Source organism: Cimex lectularius, unplaced genomic scaffold, assembly GCF_000648675.2.
Source record: "Cimex lectularius strain Harlan isolate CLEC.00 unplaced genomic scaffold, Clec_2.1 scaffold204, whole genome shotgun sequence".
In the NCBI taxonomy this organism is placed as follows: domain Eukaryota; kingdom Metazoa; phylum Arthropoda; class Insecta; order Hemiptera; family Cimicidae; genus Cimex; species Cimex lectularius.
The window spans coordinates 442,120-462,267 of NW_019392743.1; the positions used below are offsets into that span (position 1 = coordinate 442,120).

Below are 20,148 nucleotides of genomic sequence, written 5' to 3' on the forward strand. Positions count from 1 at the left end.
GCCTACTTTACTCAAAATTTCTCAGCGTGTACATCCTGTCGAAAAATTTCTGTCTTGCCTTTTCGTATTCTGGGCACGTCAAAACTTTATGCTTTATGTTTTCCTGTTCGTCGCACGTCTCGCAGTTTGGAGTAGCTCTGCGGCTAATTTTATGCATGTATGCATCGCAAATGCAATGGTTTGATCGAATCCGGGATATCGAAGCAAAAAATCAATTCCAGGTGACTATGATTTTTGATCATATTTCTGGGAATATGGATTTATACAACAAACTCGCAGTTCCCTGGGTTACCACGTGATCCATTCTTGCATAAACTGTTTGGCGAAGAGGCGTTTTTCGTCCATCTTCGGCAGCTTGATATTGTGATATCGGGCTTTTTAGCTTCTTCGGTCAATGGATCCACTACCTCATTACCACGGATGCCACAATGTCCCCGACTCCAGCAAACAACTGACTTTTTCTGCAGAGACTGTAAGCCGTCATTAATGATTTCCGCTTGTAGATAATCACACCTTGCGTTTGGGTGAAATTGCCCGATCTGCTTTATGGAGATCATACTATCCGAGACTAGACAAAACTCATTCCCTTCCAACTTTAACAACGTTTAACGGCAGAAAAATGCATATAGATTATGGTAGCATTATTTATTTTTTGTAGTTCTTAATTGGGTCGTAGTAGGCACAGTACTTTTTTATTTGGCGAAGAAATTCTTTTAAAAGTTGCTCGTAAATTTGTATACAATTTTAATGTTTGAGCAATGTCTGTCCAATAAGTGTTTCAACTTCTCAGAGATGTGGCTGATGTATAAAATTATGCGAAACTTTTCAGTAGTTTCAAGTGTAGTTGGAGTAGTTGTCTATTGTTAGTTTTTTGTGGAATAAGTTTATTAATTAGGGGTAAAGAGTACTCATTCTTTTGCAATACACTCGTGACTTTGGTTTTGTTTACTTCATGATAACGAGAACTGCGGAAGCTGCCAACTTCATAAGGAATATCAAATATAAACATATTAAAAAAATCTCATCTTGACAAACGTATTTTTTAACAATTAAATGTGCATAGAACAACAGGAATTTAGTAATTACCAAAGCTGACAAGGCAGTCATCCTTGTAAAAGCCTATTAAAAGATTAAAAGCATATATACTTGGTCGATACTTCCACATACAATTAGCAAAAAACAGCATAATAGATTTATTACTCATTGTCTTCTTTATCTCGGTCTATAAATGACCGGCGGCATTCCTGTTCGGTTAGTTTCACGATGATTTCCGCAAATGTTATTCCTTTATTGGCCTTAGTCGTGGACTTTACGTTATGCCTGTCGATGGTTCAAGTGACCGTCGACCAGGGAGTCCTGAGAGGACGCGAGTTCGCAACGCACGGCAACCGGACGGTTTACGCCTTTCAAGGGGTCCCGTACGCTAAGCCGCCGTTGGGCGATCACAGGTTCAAGGTATTTTGCCAATTTCCTTTCTTATTATCCTTTCGAAATCTTTAATTGACGAATATACCTCGGTGAGATTCCGAAATAAGCAAATCGACCGGCTCGTTGTACGTTCTCCTGTTATGTAACAAAATATTTATGGGTCTTTCGCAATATCTTATCTACTTGGACGGAATAGTTTCGCCTAAAATGCACGATATTTTGTTGTATTTTTCTCACTACGAAAATCATAATTAACATTTCAAAGATTTAATTGATTTTTTTCTTTCAAATTGGTAGCAGTTTCCGGCCTATTCCGAAATAAACTAGAATTAATGGCTTAGGTTGTGAAGCAGGAAAACACCGGAGGGAATTTTCATTAAGTTTATATTTGCTGTAGGGCCCGCAATTTTCAGGAAGGTTTTCAAATGAAAATTCTTAATCCTATTGTATTTACTCAATTATAAAACTTATTTACACAACGTTTGGATTCTGCCGGATAAACGAGAAAAATATTTTCCAAAGCAAAAGTGTTGAACAACCTAATTTCTTATTATGGTTTAGCTACCTTCAAAGAATGAAAAATACAAATCTGAAAGAACAAACTTCAAAACTGAACCATTAAAGACAAAGAATTAGCTAATGAAATGATTGATGATGATGATATTATTTAAATAATATTTATCTTTTCTAATGATACTGACTAAACTGTGATATCAAGCTAAAATATTTTCAGTCAAAATTTAAAAAAAATTACTTACTGCCTCACTTGCATCTAGGGAAGTTTCTCTCGAGAAAAATCATGTAGAACACTTCACATTATAGATGACTTGATGACGCCCCCAGGCTAGTTATGACGCCCCTCCTGTGGTGGGTAAAAGTTGATGAATTTCTTAAGTTAAATCTTAAGGATAAAATGCTAAGGCTATGCAAACGTTTTAGTCGTAATTGTCCGAGGAAAATCTACAAATGGGATCATCATCGGATATGTCCTCTGTATATGTTTTCTTAGATGACAGTGACCGGAAAATAGTCTTGTTGAGGATTGTTTAGCGCCTTGGAGTTTATCCACTTCTCTTTTTATTTGGATCTATTCTCGTTTTGCAGATCTTCCTCTGGCCAATGTGTTACCCAAAGTTCCTTTGGTCCTGACACCCAAGATATCATCAGGTTATTTGTTGTGTTCTCCCAGGTTTTGAGATTTTGGATGCATTCACGGACTAGTTTTGATGTGATTTTTTACATGTTTGACTGTCTGATCTTATGAGGATTTTATTGTCAGTGTTAAGATTTTCTGGGGCACAAGAATTGAAAGCGTGTATTTCTGCTTGAAAGACAGAAGTGTACTTCCCTAATGAGTTTGGTTGCTCATTTTTTTTGACTTATGCAAAAAACACCCGATCCGGTACTTCCGTTTGTTTTTATATAGATTCGATTCTCCTTAGTTCAATGGTGAAAGGGTTGAAGAAACAAAGGCTCAGGGAGGCAAAAGTAATAAATAAAGTTTACCTTATTTACTCAATTCATTAGATTTCGTGGTCCAATTGATCAAATAACATCTTTCAATTAATTAATCTTTATGTAAGGTATTGGTTGAGATAAAATAGTCAGTGGCCCGAGCGGGAGAGGGTCATCTATGGTGACTTCGATCCATTCGGACACCAACTTACTTTTTTTATCTCAACCAGTACCTTTCGTAAAGATTAATTAATTGAAAGATAGTTATTTGAACAATCGAACCACGAAATCTAATGAATTTAATAAGTTAAATGAAGTATATCTTCACTAAAGCTCTCCGTGGCCATTTCATTTGTCGCCGAGAATCGAATAGATTACACGACATTTGAAAAAAGGCAAAAAGGAGGGAAAATTCGAAAGGTGAGTTGAGGTGGGAAGTTGGTGTCCGAGTGGATCGAAGTCACCACAGCGGAAGTGGTAGAGCAGCAGCGTATTTAGCCGAAGGTCGTGGGTTCGAATCTCGTTCGTGACACTGACGTTTTTATCTCAACCAAAATACCTTACCTAAAGCTTATTTACTAATATTTGTTGAGAAGAAAAGCAAGCAATTTTTTGTGATATTTTACCCATTTTATACCATTTCAGATTAGATAAAGCTTTTTAGGTTAGATGGTAGATTATTTTCCAGGGCAATGCCTTTTTCACATACTTCCAGATATTTTTATCCTTTTTATTATACACTACACATATCAATGGAGACTGGATCAATCGCAAACTCGATTCTTGAATAAGAAGTCGTGAAAAATTGATAAACGCTTTAAAGTTTGATTTTTGATTACGATGTGTTACTTTATGAAGAAATACAAATTCCGATCGTTTTGGATTCACCGCAAATACTAGATTATTTAGTCGTTTGTGAAAATTTCCAGGAGCCGGTGATGGCGTCAAGCTGGATCGGTGTGTACGACGCTACCGCTTTTTCGGACGTGTGCATGCAGTACAGCCATCCACACTACAAATCTGCAGAACCGATTGAAGGTTCTGAGGATTGCCTTTATTTGAACGTTTACACACCTGAGGTAATTGCAAATTTCAAATTGATTCTGTTTTCAAATAATATGGTGTATCAAAAAATGCCTGTTTTAACAATATGGAAAATTCAAAGAACGGGAATATATGTTGATTCAATTTAATAATCAATAATCTGTTTGAGGGAACTATCTAAGCTTGTTTATAAAGATTAGACTGGTTTAATAAAAACTTAGTTTGATTAATTTTGTCAGTGAGGATATAGTATCCAACCACCAGTTTTTAATTCTGGAAATGTGTTGTGATTAGTGACCGTTAATCGATAATTATTCAGAAATCGTGAGATGCGGTCTGGTGTGATGTAGGTTTCAGAAAAACATTTTCTTTATCGTGCCAACGTTTTGATCTTTATTGAGATCATCTTCAGGGCCTATGTTTTATAAACATTGAAATACTTTGATTGAATATAAAAAATATATTTTGCATTGTATAAATTCACTTTTCCACATCCTAAATGTATTTGTTAAATGTAAACAATGTTTGTAAATCCCAGGCCCTGAAGATGATCTCAATAAAGATCGAAACATTGGCACGATAAAGAAAATGTTTTTCTGAAACCTACATAACACCAGACCGCATCTCACGATTTCTGAATAATTATTTAATTCTAGAGGTAGATCACCAACGGATAGGAATCAAACCTCTGATCTACATCTAGAATTAATTTTAAAAATAAGATGACTGTTTCTTACCAATTTCACGTCTTATTAAGACATTCTTATTATACTAAAAACATAAAGTCACTGATGTATCTCGTGATATTGTTAAAACTGTAAAGGAAAAAGGTGTAGACCGCATGTACGTATTTTGACTAAGTACGGTGACAGTGAGGTTTAGAAATATCCTTGAGGACAAAGTCTTGACTAAATTTTGTTTGTTTTTGATTAATGTACTATGAGTTCATAGTTCAGAGTTCCGAGCTTTGGCTACGACTTCGGTTAACAGCTAAAACGATCTATTCTAGTAAGAGGATTACCAAGGTCACAAACTTCCCATACACAGAAGTCAAAAATTAATACGTTTTTTATGGAATTGAACGCCATCTACGCCCGCCTCATAGTACTGACTCTTTCAGAATATTAATTGTTTCGGTCCATGACTTACTTCGTTCAAGAGAAGTTTTAGAGCAGTTAAAATGTTGGTCCATCCCGGACATTCAATTCAAAGAGCATGGTAGTAGTGTTCCATCAAATAGCTGAAAGATAGCTAATGACTTTGGATGGAATTATAATGATGTGTTTTATTTTGAGTAAGAAGTTAAGTATTTGTTGAAAAAAAGTCATTTTTGCTATACGCCATATTATTTGCTCGATAATCACAACCAGCCAATCTACAACATTTAAAAATACTAGTTTGTAACTATTCCTAAAACCAGATTTTATCAAATATATCATGTTTGTACATCAATCTTTAGTATTTGATTTAAATAAGAATGGACTTAATTAATATTTTTCATTTAGATCAGTTTAAAAAATCCTTTATGAAATATGAAGGCCAACCGTCAAATGTTCAATCATAGACTGTTTTAAATAGTTTTTATTGAGAAAAATGGTTTTCTTTCCTAGCGAAATAGTATATGGCGGATCTCCGATCGATTTCATGCTCGTGATGATGATTACAGGTTCCCGACGTGCCTGGCGGAAGGTTGAGCACCATCGTAATGCTGCACGGGGGTGCGTTCACGTTCGGCTCAGGCAACTTTGTAGGGGCGGAGTTTTTGCTCGATCACGATGTCATCCTCGTAACTGTCAATTACAGGCTCGGGCCACTGGGTGCATCCCCCGTTAGACCTTTTGACCTGGTTCGAAATACAAACGAATTTGTTTACAGGTTTCCTGAGCACAGAAGACGACGTGGTTCCCGGAAACATGGGCTTGAAAGATCAATTGCTGGCTCTGAAATGGGTCCATAGGAACATACCGTCGTTCGGAGGTGACCCTACTCGTATCACCTTAGCGGGCATGTCAGCAGGGGCAGCCAGCGTCCACTATCACCTCTTGTCACCAAAAAGTCGAGGTGATTATTGTTATTTAAAACCTGAATTGAATAGGAGGATCTTGTCTATAAAAAACATTTTAAAACATCGAGTACTATCAATGTCTGATCAGGTCATTAACATTGTCTATTCATCAATGATCTAAAGGTTATTTCCATCGTGCGATTTCCATGAGCGGCTCTGCTCTCTGTCCTTGGGCGCAGACTGAAAATGCTAAGGAGAAAACAAAAAGAATTGCGGGGAACCTCGGATGTCCCACGACTGACTCCTACACATTGATCAAATGTCTGAGAAAAAGACCTGCAAAAAAGATCGTTTCTCAAGTGAAAGAATTCATGGTATGAATTGTCAAATTTTACAATTATTTTAATATTTTTGCTTATCATTTTGACTTAATTAAACATCCTTGTAAAATATCCACCTTCATGAGTCAGTCATGACAACCACAGCAAAACACCCTCCGCCAAATAAATCCTCGCTAACCGTCCCAAACCATTCCTACAGCGTGCCCATGTCAAACCAACCTATTTGTACCTATTCTAAGAACTACCCCCAACCTGGAAAAAATTATCGCGAAATCCAACAAACCAGTACTCATCATCTCCTCAGTTCAATTAATCTCCTTTCCTTGATGAGAGAAACAGTTGAAAAACACCTACAACGTTTTAACCTGCTTATCCCAAATAATCCCAATACCTTCCTGTACAAATTTGAAGTTGACATTGTAATACAGTATACTGACTACGGTGTTACTGTTCGTTCCATCACCTAACCGTCCTTGAACCGTGGGGATTAAAAAATAAAAATAAAATAAAATAAAATTCATCAACTTCACTTTACAGTGATCAATATTAAAATACTTCGGAAAAAAGGAATTTTTTTGTTTGCGTTTATCTCAAAAACTACGAAGTTTTGAGCTTAATTATTTTGCCAGTCGACTCCGCAGAGTCGTTCTATTAAAAACAAATGCATATACGGCGGAAAAAAATTGAATTTTTTTTATTTGCGTTTATCACAAAAACTATTTGTGGCAAAATAATTAAACACGTAAGTATAATATCCAAATACATATAAAAAATTCTACTTCTTTGGCTATCCAAACCTCTTGGTAACCCAGTTTTCTGATAATTTTCGAGGCAATTAAAACACCAGGGACCCTAAGATATAGTCATGTGACAGTGAGTTTATACTTACCTCGGAGAGTCACTAGATGCTGTGCAGTATATTTATTTTAATATTGCCACGATATTTACCTGTTTTAGTTAATTTATGAACGTCATAAACTGCCATCCTATAAAATGTTGTAATATTAACCGGCTAACATTGTTATTTTTATGAACTAATTAAAACTTTAATTTTCTTGTAAATAGTAAGCGTTTTTATTAATAACTGAGCGAGATGAAAGTTACGTGTATTTTTCATTATGGCTAAACGTTTTAAAAATATATTCAATTTGGAGTATGAGATTGTATTACAGATTTTAATTAAGAAAAAACGGTTCATTTTTTCATTTATTAATTAACGCAAACGTGAATCTCCAACTCCGCTCGGCAGTTTTAGGGCTCAATAATTAGATCTTTTCGTTAAAATGTACTCTTTTAATTATAATATATCAAGTATTATATTCTATAACTGCATAGAATGAAATATTTTTAAGAATATACAATTTCAAAATACGCATGTGAGTCCAATGAGCGTCAAGCTTAAGGATATCTTAAAAAATAACAAAGGGGCAAGTTACATTTGCGGCGGGTATTTTAATATTTAATTTTTGTATTACTACAGATGGAGATTTACCGTTCAAATTTCCCAGTCTGTCTACGGTTTTTTTATATCAAGACATATTTTGTTTTTGAGAATCAAAGCTTTTGTTTATATTCTGTTTAAAGTCAATATTAATAAAAAAATTGAGTTTAGAAAATAAAATTTGAGTTTAAAATTTAATTTGTTTTAAAGGGGCAATAAGTGTTGAGTAAACATTACAAGGGGATGTTTCCCTATTGAGGTGATTCCTTATCTACCTTGTTTTTAGAGTGGAAACACACCCTCTCTACATACATTACTCCCATTAACGCTGACCTTAATGACCAAAGTTACGTATTAAACTTTTGAAGAAGAACTTTGGACATATCTGAAATTCCACTCGGTGAGATAGCAGATCTCAATTACAGACTGATTTTCTCTCGTTGTTCAATTTGCCCCTCTAAAGATGCTTACAATTCATTTCACCTGAACATAAAATCAACATTGATAAAACCGGTAGTGATTTGAGCCTGACTCTGTCTAAATAATAAAGTCGAATTTACAAATTGTCAGCGTTGAGAAGGAGAAACATACCACTTTATATTATTATACAAGATATGTTTAAATTAATAGTTCTAATAATAGTTATAAAACTGACCTTTGTTTTTTTAAGCCTTGGCTCTTCTATCCTTTCACGCCATTTGGTCCGACAGTAGAGCCACAAGTTCCGACTGCATTTATTGATGAGCCTCCCGTCGACATAATTTTGAACCGAAAAGCCAACGACGTGCCTTGGCTAATTAGTTTCGACAAAGATGAAGGGCTCTACCCAGGAGCAGGTAACATAACAATACAAACAATCAATAGTGATTTTTTAAACTTGTAACATGTAAAGTTTCACGGAACAACGTATTTGACCTGGCATGTTGTGACCTAGACTTGGCAAAGAATTGGATTTTTTAAAATCTTTGCTGCCTGTACAGTTCAAATCAGTAGATCGACATTTAGGCAATGATACAGTATCTTTACCTACTTGATAATGTCAGCGACCTTTATTTTAATAGTCTATTCAGTTTTGGTATCTGACTTTACGGCCGTTCGTTTTAGCCGTGGGTTCCATGTGAATTTTATGAATAATTGAATAGTTTTTGAATTAAATAAAAGGGAGATTTTTGGATTATGACTGAAACTATATTTCAAACTTCCTGTTTAGATTCACTAGTTTCGTGGTCCGCTTGACCAAGTAATATCTTACAATTAATTAACCTTTTTAGTTGAGATAAAAAAGTGTGTCACGAGCGGGATTCGAACCCACGATCTTCGGCATGATACACCGCTACTCTACCACTTGAGCTATCGTGAACTCGATCCCCTCGGACACCAACTTCCCATCTCAACCCCACCTATTGAATTTTCCCTCCAGAAAAATGGCAAAAAGGAGGGAAAATACAAAAGGTGGGGTTGAGATGGAAAGTTGGTGTCCGAGTGGATCGAGGTCACGATAGCTCAAGTGGTAGAGCAGCGGCGTATCTAGCCGAAGATCGTGGGTTCGAATCCCGCTCGTGCCACTGACTTTTTATGCCAACTAAAAACCTTAATTAATTGTTCCTATTTAGAGTTGTTCATTTAACCAGATTTCTAGGGGCTTGAAGGGCGCAGGTGGTAGAAAAAGAATCAACATTGTCGGGAAGATTGGTATAAGTAATAGTTAAGAACTGCTATGCAGTGCAAGTTCAGCTAAATCTTGTAGAGTAATTAGCATATTTCCTTGAGGGAACACTGGATCTAATAGGATAAATAGGAAAGAAATGGCTTGTCTTTACAATATCGGTTTAGGAAAGTGAACCGGTATGAACTCCATAGCTTAAATAACAAGCCATCATAATGGATTAAAGGATCTATCCAGAAAAATTTATGTAGATAAGTCATTGAAGTCTATATCAGACAGGGTTGTAATATCTATTCTGTCTAGCATTGTCTATGCTGCTCAGCTAAGATTAAAATAATCAAGGACTAACTCATGACTACAATCGTAAGTGTTGGCCATAATGGCCAAGTGGTGGTGATGGACAGTCGACGATTGGTTATACCGTCATGAAAGCCAATGTCCGTAAAGGACACCGCGTTTATAATTTAAAGTCATCGCGGGCTTCGCTGACGATACTACTGATGCATTTACATTGTTTGAACTTTTTGAACGAAAACTAAAACTTCACCAAGAACACATAACGAAAGCCGCTGTTGAACTAGCTAAAGATTGGCGTACTGATCGTATACTGAGAAAACTTGAAGCGCTTTTAGCTGTCGCTGATGAAAACAGCTCATTGATTATTACAGGTAATGGAGATGTCATCCATCCAGAAAATGATTTAACCGCTATTGGTTGCCTATGCACAAGCAGCTGCGCGTACCCTGTTAAAAAAAATACAAAAATGAGCGCACGAGATATTACAGAGAAAGCGTTAAATATAGCCAGTGATATTTCTATTTATACCAACCATAATTTTAACTTTGAAGAACTCTCTTCAAAGTCTTAAGGATTTTAATATGTCTGAAATGACGCCTCGTGAAATTGTCAGTGAATTGGACAATCATATTATTGGTCAAGCCAAAGCAAAACGTTCTGTCGCTATTGCGATACATAATCGTATCAGACATATTTACGAATACGTGCCGTTTAGTCAAGTAGAGCGATGATGTATTTATTTTTCTTGCATCGATGGACCCGATAAAATGATCAAGTTTTGATCAGTTCACTCGCAGACATCTTTTATTACTATATTTTTATAACTATTCTCCTAATATAAAAGAGTTATAATGGATGAATTCCCAATACATTTAACCCAAAAGAGACATCATGTAGAGAAGAACAACCTAGTTAATTAAAAAAAAAAAAAAAAAAAGGCACAGGAGGCTTCTAGAGTAACTGCCACGTTCAATCATATTGGATGGCGTTCCTACTCGCTCTCTATATGGCTCCAATGGATGAGACACTTCAATTTTATCCTACTTACAATAATCAAAGCAGTTTACTTCTTCTATAGTAAGGTATGCTCATATCGCTTTAACGGTTGAGTTTTAAGTTTTTGATACACTCCTTTCTTTTCCTTAGGTTCCTTCCTCTGACACTAGAGGTTTTGAGAATCTGATAGTTATCTTCTCGTTCTATGCAACTGCTTTTTGCCAACTGACCTTTTATTTTTGTGGTCCTGCATAAGTCGTCATGTCAGTCAGCTATGTACTCCTACAAGTCCTTCTTAATTCCTGTATGCCGTTTCTGATGATGGTTGTTACGGGATTGATGTTTTAATAATTTTCTTATATTTTCTTATTCCTATTATGGATAGGGAAACTGTATTGACGGTACTTGACGACACCAAACCGTTCTTTAATGTCCAAAATCATTCGTAGAGCTTCATTGATTTTGAAGGGTTCCTTACCTTTCAATACCATGGACATCAAACATTTATCAGCACATGAAACGCATACATGTTTCAGCCCAAAAGTGTTTTTACAGCATATAGTCTATTCTTACTGCCCCAGTGGACTAGTTGTTAGACAGTACTTGCCGAGCAATCGAATCTGTTCCAATCCTGGCAGTCTTCCGAATTTTATTTGAGTTAAGTTTGGAAAAAGCGTGTGTGGTGATTAGTGACCGTTAATCGATATTTATTTAGAAATCGTGAGATGCGGTCTGGTGTGAAGTAGGTTTCATGAATCCTTCCACCACAAAAACATAAAGGTCGAACCATTACCAACACATCTTTTCCCTTCGTCGGCTCCTTTCACCTCAAAGAAGCCGACGCCTTATGTCTTTTCTATACCGACATCCTTCCCCACCCCTTCAAAATCCAACGTATATAAACACAAAATACCAAAATCTCACTGGCACTCTCGACACGACTCGCAAGAATGACACAATTACACAGAAGACAAACACTTTGAGTGAGTAGAAATACTTCGATTGAATATATAAAATATATTTTGCATTATATAAATTCACTTTTTCACATCCAAAATGTAATTGTAATATGTAAACAATGTTGGTAAATCCCAGACCCTGAAGATGATCCCAATAAAGATCGAAACATTGGCACGATAAAGAAAATGTTTTTCTGAAACCTCCATCACACCAGACCGCATCTCACGATTTCTAAATAGATTTGGAAAAAGCATTGTAAAATATTTTTGACCCCTAGTCCTTGACAGACAATGGATTGTTGAACGTTAAGCTCTCATGCCTGTCAAGAATTACTTTAGTGTACCTATGAATTATTTATTATCTGTTTAAAAAAACTGAAATTGTTGAACATTAATTAAAAATAGGTTTACAATGTTTCCATAATATAATTATAAATTTTAAAATGTAAATAGTGTTTTTTTTCTTCATATTCTCACTAATTTTTTATTGTTACTTTACGTAAAACAATTTTGTCCTTTGTTTCAAAAAATACAGTTAAGGACAAAATATTGATAAATTTTGTGTATTGTTATTTTAATAGATATCATGGGGGACGAGGAAGCGATTAAAGAACTCCATAACCGTTGGGACGAAGTTTTGCCCAGCCTCCTCGACTTTAATTACACGGTATCGAAAAGCAAACTTTCCCTAGTTAGCCAGAAAATTAAAGAGCATTATTTCGGCGCCGAGGCAATAAAAGGGAACTGGAAACATTTTGTGAGGGTGGGTTTTTGAAATGGACCAGCTTTTGAATGTAAATTAAATCGGGCTTGCTTTTTAGATGATCAGCGATAGGATGTACCTCGGCGGAATCGACAAATCTGCCAAAATGCACGCCCAGTTTTACACGTCGCCTGTGTACGTTTATCGGTTCAACTACATCGGAAAGGGCCACATCGCGAACATATTTATGAATTCTTCGATATACGAAGGTGAGTTTATTTTGTAATTTTTCCATCTTTATAAATTCGAAGAAAATAACAACAAATTAGAAGAAAATAACAACTACAAACGGATCAATTCGACATATTTAAAGTAGATCAACTCGGCCGGGAAGGAGCGATAAATCATTTAGAAATGACGACCGGCACGTAATTTGAGAAATGCGCTTAGATCCGACAGGATATTATTGTTTGAGGAGAAATTGCCGGTAGAGGCGAAATTGTGAGGGTCGATTATCTTTCAAGCCGAGAAAAATCAATATTTTTACTCAAAAAACACTAAAACTCGGCTAAAACATTACGAAGATAATGTTAAATAGATTCCATCGAGGTTTTATCCATAAAACTTGCAATATATCGCGAATATGGAGAACGAATACAAAATGTTTGTTACATTTGAATCGCCTTGTCTTATGGGTACCAAATGACTTTTACGAAATATGAATTTATATGTATTTTATATGTTATATTTATTATAAATAAAATATAATATTATTTTATATTATATTTTATAATTATTTAGAGATCGTCAGATGCGGTCTGGTGTGATGTAGGTTTCAGAAAAACATTTTATCGTGCTACGTTTCGAACTTTATTGAGATCATCTTCAGGCCCTAACGACAAACCATTACCCCCTCTTTTCCACTGTCGATCCCTTTCACCTCAATGAAGACGACTCCTCGTAAAAAAATGAATTTCTATTCATAATTCCTTCTCACCTCCTTGAAAATCAAACTTTACAAACTCAACACGACATACAACAGTCACACATCTACTCAGAAAACAGACTTGGGTGAGTACAAATACTTTGATTAAACCTAAAATTTCTATATTCTGTACATCATTGTGTAAGTTCATGTTCATATGTTATATGTATTTGTATAATTTAGAAAATGTTTATAATTCCCAGGTCCTGAAGATGATTTCAATAAATATTGAAACATTGGCACGATAAAGAAAATGTTTTTCTCAACCTACACACACCAGACCGCATCTCACGATCTCTAAATAATCATTCACTAACGGTCACTAAATACTACATATTATATTTTATTAATTAATCTTTATGTAAGGTATTGGTTGAGATAAAAAAGTCAGCTTCACGAGCGGGATTCGAACCCACGACCTTCGGCTAAATACGCTGCTCTACCACTTCAGCTATGGTGACTTCGATCAGAGTTGGGCAAATTCTAATCTCAAATTTGATTAACGTTTAACGATTACTTTAATCATCAGCAGCTCGATTAACGATTAACCGCTAATCGTTAATCATATTTGAGATTAATTAAATTAATCGTTAATAGTGATCAAAAAAATTAATCGATTACGCCCAACTCTGTCAATCAAATGAATAATATTTAGTCGTGCATTGTATGACGAATAAAGTATTATTTATTATTATTATATTATTATTATTATTAATTTTTAAGGGCGTTTTAACGGCTAAGGTCATTTCACGCCCTAACATCCAAACCTTCTATGTTAGGTTAGTTATATCTCTTCTGAGTGCTATAAAGCTCTGACTCCAAACATTCACTCGTAATCTTATTTATCCTATTGCCATCCAAGCTTTAATTTTTCTTTTTAAAATTCTTAATTCGGAAGGCCAAATGCATACAAAATTCCCATTTTAAATTGCATAAAATTTAATAAAATTATAAAATTTATTTCTGTTTCTTTTTTTAATTAGAATTGTGAATTTTGTTCCATAATTTAAAAATTCCCCGTAGGCTTGTATGGCTAATAATAACAATAATAATGGAGTCAGACTAGCAACAGTCTCAGCATGAGTATTGGCTCATCCTTATCCTTTTATTCTTCCGTTCAAATATGATACATAAACTAATTCTACATAACAATAATAAGAAACAAAACACAATAACATTTCTTTATCTTTATCTTCTTTTTTTTTTGTTTTGGAGGGAGCTATTTTTCTTATTTAAATTGCGATTTTGGGCATTGCAGTTTATTCCCCCGCAATTTGTATTTTCTTCCATTTCATTTTTCCGCTCCGGCAGCCTCAAAAACCTCTGAAAAAAGAAATCTTGCACGCACAACTTTTATTCAAACATTAGCAGGCATTCAATGGTATAACAATTTGGGAAAAGGCCTAAATCTCATTATAAATTCCAATAAATTTGAGAAAGCTGAAAAGTGCTCTTCGAAAGAAACACTGGGGACCCAGTAACTCCTGTAAATCACTCGAAAGGTTGAGCCTTTGCCTATTATTATTATTATTATTATTATTATTATTATTATTATTATTAAAACACCAAACTATTAATGGTTTATCTAGAAAAACGATTTATATTTAATCATGATTAACCATAGAGATCGTAAATGTTTAACGATCTAGCCTTTACGTGGCGAATGTTGTACTGTTTTGCTGTCAAAGATAATATGAGTCCAAACGCGGTGCTATTAATCAATAAATTAATCGTTTAATCGGAGTAATTATTAATTTAATTATTAATAGAAAGTTTGAATAATTATTAATCGGATTAATCATTAATCGAAAGTTCGATTAACGATTAACTTTTTAATCGTGCATAGTTTGACAATTAATTAATCAATCGTTAATTGTGATTTAGAAAATTAATCGATTACGCCCAACTCTGACTTCCATCCACTCGGACACTAACTTCCCATCTCAACCCACCTTTCGTATTTTCCCTCCTTTTTGACATTTTTCAAATGTTGTGTCAACCAATACCTTACGTAAAAATTAATTAATTGAAAGATAGTTATTTGAACAATCGACCTTCACTAAAGCTCTCCGTGGCCATTTCATTTGTCGCCCAGAATCGAATATATTACACGACATTTGAAAAATGGCAAAAAGGAGGGAAAATTCCAAAGGTGAGTTGAGGTGGCGAGTTGGTGTCCGAAGGGATCGAAGTCACCACAGCGGAAGTGGTAGAGCAGCGGCGTATTTAGACGAAGGTCGTGGGTTCGAATCCCGTTCGTGACACTGACTTTTTTATCTCAATTAAATAATAATAATTTAATTAATAGAAAAAAAGTTAATTGGTCAATCGGACCACGAACTCTAATGGATTATATTTTATTATTATACCGGGTGTCCGAAAGATAGCGCGATTTTTTTTTTTGGGTAATAGAACAGGTATTATTAGCAACAGCTTCCAACGTATACTTATGTCAAAGGGAGAAGCGTTGAAGAGAGTGCAATGACCATCAGTTTTCTATTCCCACCGTCACCTAAGCCATGATCGTTGATCTCATGTATGTTTTTCAACAATTGATACAGTAAGTCTACTACAATCAGGAATGGCTACGGATATTCTTATACCGTTTGAAAACTTACAACATATGAACCTTTCTTGAAGTTCGACCATCTTTCGGATTAAACATGAGGGCATACCTAATTATTCAAAAAGCCACACTTTGCCAATTCAAATTTGAGTATTAGTTAAGGTTTTTAACTGAATATTATTTCAGATGATAGTAGTAGTGTTTGTCTCTTGAAAGGCAACCTTTCCTCAGAAAAACTAACAAAAAATCGTAACTCGTCAGGGACTGAAGATATGTTAGGGACTATATTGGTCCCTGGGCATTTGAGCAACAGAGGCAACGGGAGAGCTTATATATTGGTCAAAAGAGAAGCCAATATGAATTCTCTAGTCCCTGAACCGTATTGTTTAGCACCTTGCCGCATAAAAAGGATAGATTCAAAAATGGATCCTTAATGAGTTCAAAATCTGGTGAACAATACCTCAGACAAAACTTACAATGGGATTTATAGAATTCCGTTTGAACTCCAAAGTCGCCACCACATTTACCCCTATCTCCTAGTCAGTTGAATTACAAAAAATTATCAATTTTTATTTGGAGATCGTGAGGTGCGGTCTGGTGTGACGTAGGTTTTAGAAAAACATTTTCTTTATCATGCAACGTTTCGATCTTTATTGAGATCATCTTCAGGGTTCAAAGGGTTTGTTTTCCGTGTAAATGTGTCATTCTTGTGAGTCGTGTTGGACTTCAAGACCTGTTCAACACGACTCACAAGAATGACACATCTACACGGAAAACACTTCTCACGACCTCCAAATAATCATTCGCTAACGGTCACTAAATACCCAACATTGTTCAATTTGTTTAAAAACCCGGTCATAAATTAATAATAATTTGAAAAAAAAAAACAATTTGGTTTACCTACTGAAGCCATATTCTTTATGTATTTGTCAGGACAATGCGCAAAAAATGTAATAAATTTTCTAGAAAATATTTTAAAACAATTATCAATATTTTCTAAATCAGATTCTTTCTCTTTTGCCTTTACACTTTTCATTTCTTTTCCTGTTACCTTTCAGCCTGTGGCAACATTAGGCCTAATTAATCAACCTATTCGCTTTTTCGCTGTGAGGTTCAAGTGTTTTTGTGAGCTGTTTTTTTTTTAATGTTGTCGCTGACAATAAAATCCCGTTGCCCTTACTTTTTCTTTACCTGTGACGCTAATGGTATCGTTAAATCTCACAAGCGGAATGTAGGGACCGTTCTGGGCTTTAAAATATTCTCCTGCCCTTCCGAATGAGTTATTTGGGGTCCAAGGGTGTTCAAATCGTCGGTCCGATTTGCATTTCTCCAACTGTTGACTAAATTGTAAACTTAGTTTTACGTTTTGTTGTTGTTTTACGTGGAGTTTTGTTTTATTTAGTGATACTGTTTTACATATTTTAGCACTTTCAGTTTGCAAATAAGCAAAAAATGTCAATCTGGTGCCCTTGGTCTTTCTAAAATGAAAAACCAAACTAAATGCGCTCATTTCTTTTTTAAAGTTACTGATGTAGTAGTAGTATAAAATTACTATTGACTCAATCATACACGCAGTGCAAATCACTTAAGTATAAGTACTAGAAGCTGGGCGACAACCACCTCATAATCTGCAATTTTTGTTTATAATGGATTTTTTACGAGGTTTCGAAACAGCAGAGATCACTTAACCCTCGGGGTGCCGGTGTTTTAAAAAACAAAAAACAACTGTAAGTACGTCGGGATAGAATGCAGGGCCACTGGATTCTAACCACGGAGCTTTACCTTACAGTGATGAGCGCTGTGTTAATGCCTAAACCGTTGCGGCCATCGACGACCCGATTTTTGGCTATTGGTTTCCATTATAGTGGAAAAGGGTGTGACCACCCAGTTTGGCCACATTAAATTGTTAGACGCAAAACAATCGTTTTTGTATTACCACTTTTAAGCGGAAATAAGAAGGTGAACCCTGTTAAATCGTCGACAGCAATAAATATGTAGTAATTCATTACTCGAGGGTATAGGCCAGCTAAATCGACTGAACACAATGGGTACACAACAATAATTAATAAAATTAGACACACAATCCTAGAAATGGAGATAGACTACATGATCCCGGAAACATTCTTTGGAACACTCTATGAAGTAAATTCCTTTTTTGGTTGATAGTCTTTTCTTTGATTAGGTTGATTCGGACAAATAAATAGCTGCTTCAAAATTAGAAGGAAATCAGATACATATGGCATACAGATGTATTCAAAACAAATTTAGGAACCGGATCACATTTTCTGTACAATCGTTAGGAAATTACACCTCGATCTTCCACGCTGAAATACATGCTCTCAACGCTCGTGCGTTAGAAAACCTTAAATGAGACTGACAAAAAAAATCTTCATAAGATAGCCAAGGAGCCATAAAAGCACTAGCACATTAAAATAATCACATGACACACAAAAATCAGTGAATGCCTCGAAAATCTCCTGGGGAAACACCTGTCGATATCTCGAGTACCAGGGCACAAATGAATTTTGGGTAATGAAAAGGTAGTCATACTGACCAGAGGAGGATTTGCAAAACCGTATAGATGCCCTGTACCTACGCCTGGTAGAATCTTCTACCACAGAATGGATAAAAACGTCAGAAGGAGAAGTAGATGAATTCGAGGTGCAGACACAGTAACCTTTTGGAAACAACCCTCAGGAAAATAACCTCACTGCTTCAGTTAGGAAGGGATAAGCTCAGAGAATTGACAGGACTATGAACTATGGCATCTGAGATGCTATATAACATGGATATTCAATGATGACGTCATATAACTGGTATATTCAATGAATACCCAGTTTGTAGGTTATGCAATGAGGAAGAAGAAACAGCCAATCATATTATCTTCTAATGAAAAGCAACTGGCCAATGGAAACATAGCCTCGGTTACAGGAGAAAAAGACCCAAGAGAAAGGAAATGCTTCAATGACTTTCTCCTTCTTAAGAGAAGGATCGAGTTAATGGAACTAAACTTGGAAAGTAGGAAATTACAACAAACCTGAAAGATGCAGCCCTTGGGAATATAAAAACCCCACGTTCTAGATGTCCACCATCATCATTTGAAAAGCCAAAACAGCGGAGACAGGCGGACTAATGTGATCGGAAATGACCAACCGTGAGGTGTTTTACCTCGCAGACTGACAATTTAATAAAAATTGCCTGTGTTGCAACTAAAAATGAAGTAAACCTAGTGATCGTCGTGTTGTAGCAGTAGGACAACATGCAAGGGACAGAAAGTACCATTTTTTGGCTTATATTCATTCTGGGATTGTGTTGATAAACTGAGTTTGTTTAAACTTTGGATTGTTTTTACAGGTGCTGGACACGGAGACGATCTGGGCTACACGTTGAAACTTTACTTGATTCCCGGATTCATGGATGCGGAACACCAACACATGATCCCATTTATGACTAACATTTGGGCGAGCTTCGCCGACGCGTAAGGACCACGACCGTTTAAGTTGACTCGATTTAAGTTTGCGATCTTTCAGGAAGCCGACGCCGTGGGACTGGCCCGACGTGAAGACCAGTCTGCCAAATCTGGTCGTGCTGAACATCAACGGCAGCCTCCCGGAGAAGAACGATCTCGCCACTTTTGACGATCTGGGCGACGAACTGTTTTGGGCGACTCTCGGGATGCTCGAAAACCAAGTCCACCGGCACACAGAACTGTAGAAACTTCGAAAATATAAACCTTACATAAAAACGTACGTTATGTAGAAATCAATATGAACCCATATATCAATTCAACATTAACACTTTTTAAATATGGAGTTACTAGATTTCAACACAATTTCAATTTTTTGTTTCAAAACTAAAAATCCTAAATATTTATCAAATGTAGCCATACAGTCATGCTCCAAGAATTATTGATTATATATGCAAAATACGCTGTGCCTGGTAATAAATTATCAGTAACGATAAAATACATCAACATAAATTGATACAGCCCCAACGACGAAAATTATTTTTAATAAAAAATGTTTTTGTAAGGCCTGGAAGAAATAAGTCAAATATGATAAACGTCCGCCTTTGTTTGATCAAAACCCTTTCCAAAGTACAATTTCTTTATTATTACGCTTAACTGGATAAAATAATTTGCTCAAAATTGGCAGATATTTCGAACAATTGGGCCCTTGTTTACTCATACTTTAAAATTTGTTTACATTAGTCGGGGTTCTTCGTTATAAAATAGACTAGATAATAGTTGTCAGACAGTAACA

At 35.6% G+C, this 20,148-nt stretch overlaps 1 protein-coding gene across 2 annotated transcripts; it reads left to right on the top strand.

Annotated features, from left to right (window-relative positions):
- Window positions 1-1,240: 1,240 nt before the first annotated feature.
- Window positions 1,241-19,718, top strand: LOC106663701 (esterase E4-like). Of its 2 annotated transcripts, XM_014388747.2 has the most exons (10): window positions 1,242-1,455; window positions 3,813-3,962; window positions 5,594-5,744; window positions 5,803-5,988; window positions 6,116-6,306; window positions 8,385-8,550; window positions 12,214-12,395; window positions 12,454-12,604; window positions 19,241-19,364; window positions 19,417-19,718. In XM_014388747.2, the coding sequence occupies exons 1-10, from the start codon at window positions 1,264-1,266 to the stop codon at window positions 19,598-19,600; spliced, it is 1,677 nt and encodes a 558-aa protein (XP_014244233.1). In that variant the 5' UTR covers window positions 1,242-1,263; the 3' UTR covers window positions 19,601-19,718. The 2 variants fall into 2 exon arrangements, with proteins under 2 accessions (XP_024082889.1, XP_014244233.1); XM_024227121.1 differs by lacking the exons at window positions 12,214-12,395; window positions 12,454-12,604 and having other exon boundaries at window positions 1,241-1,455.
- Window positions 19,719-20,148: the final 430 nt, after the last annotated feature.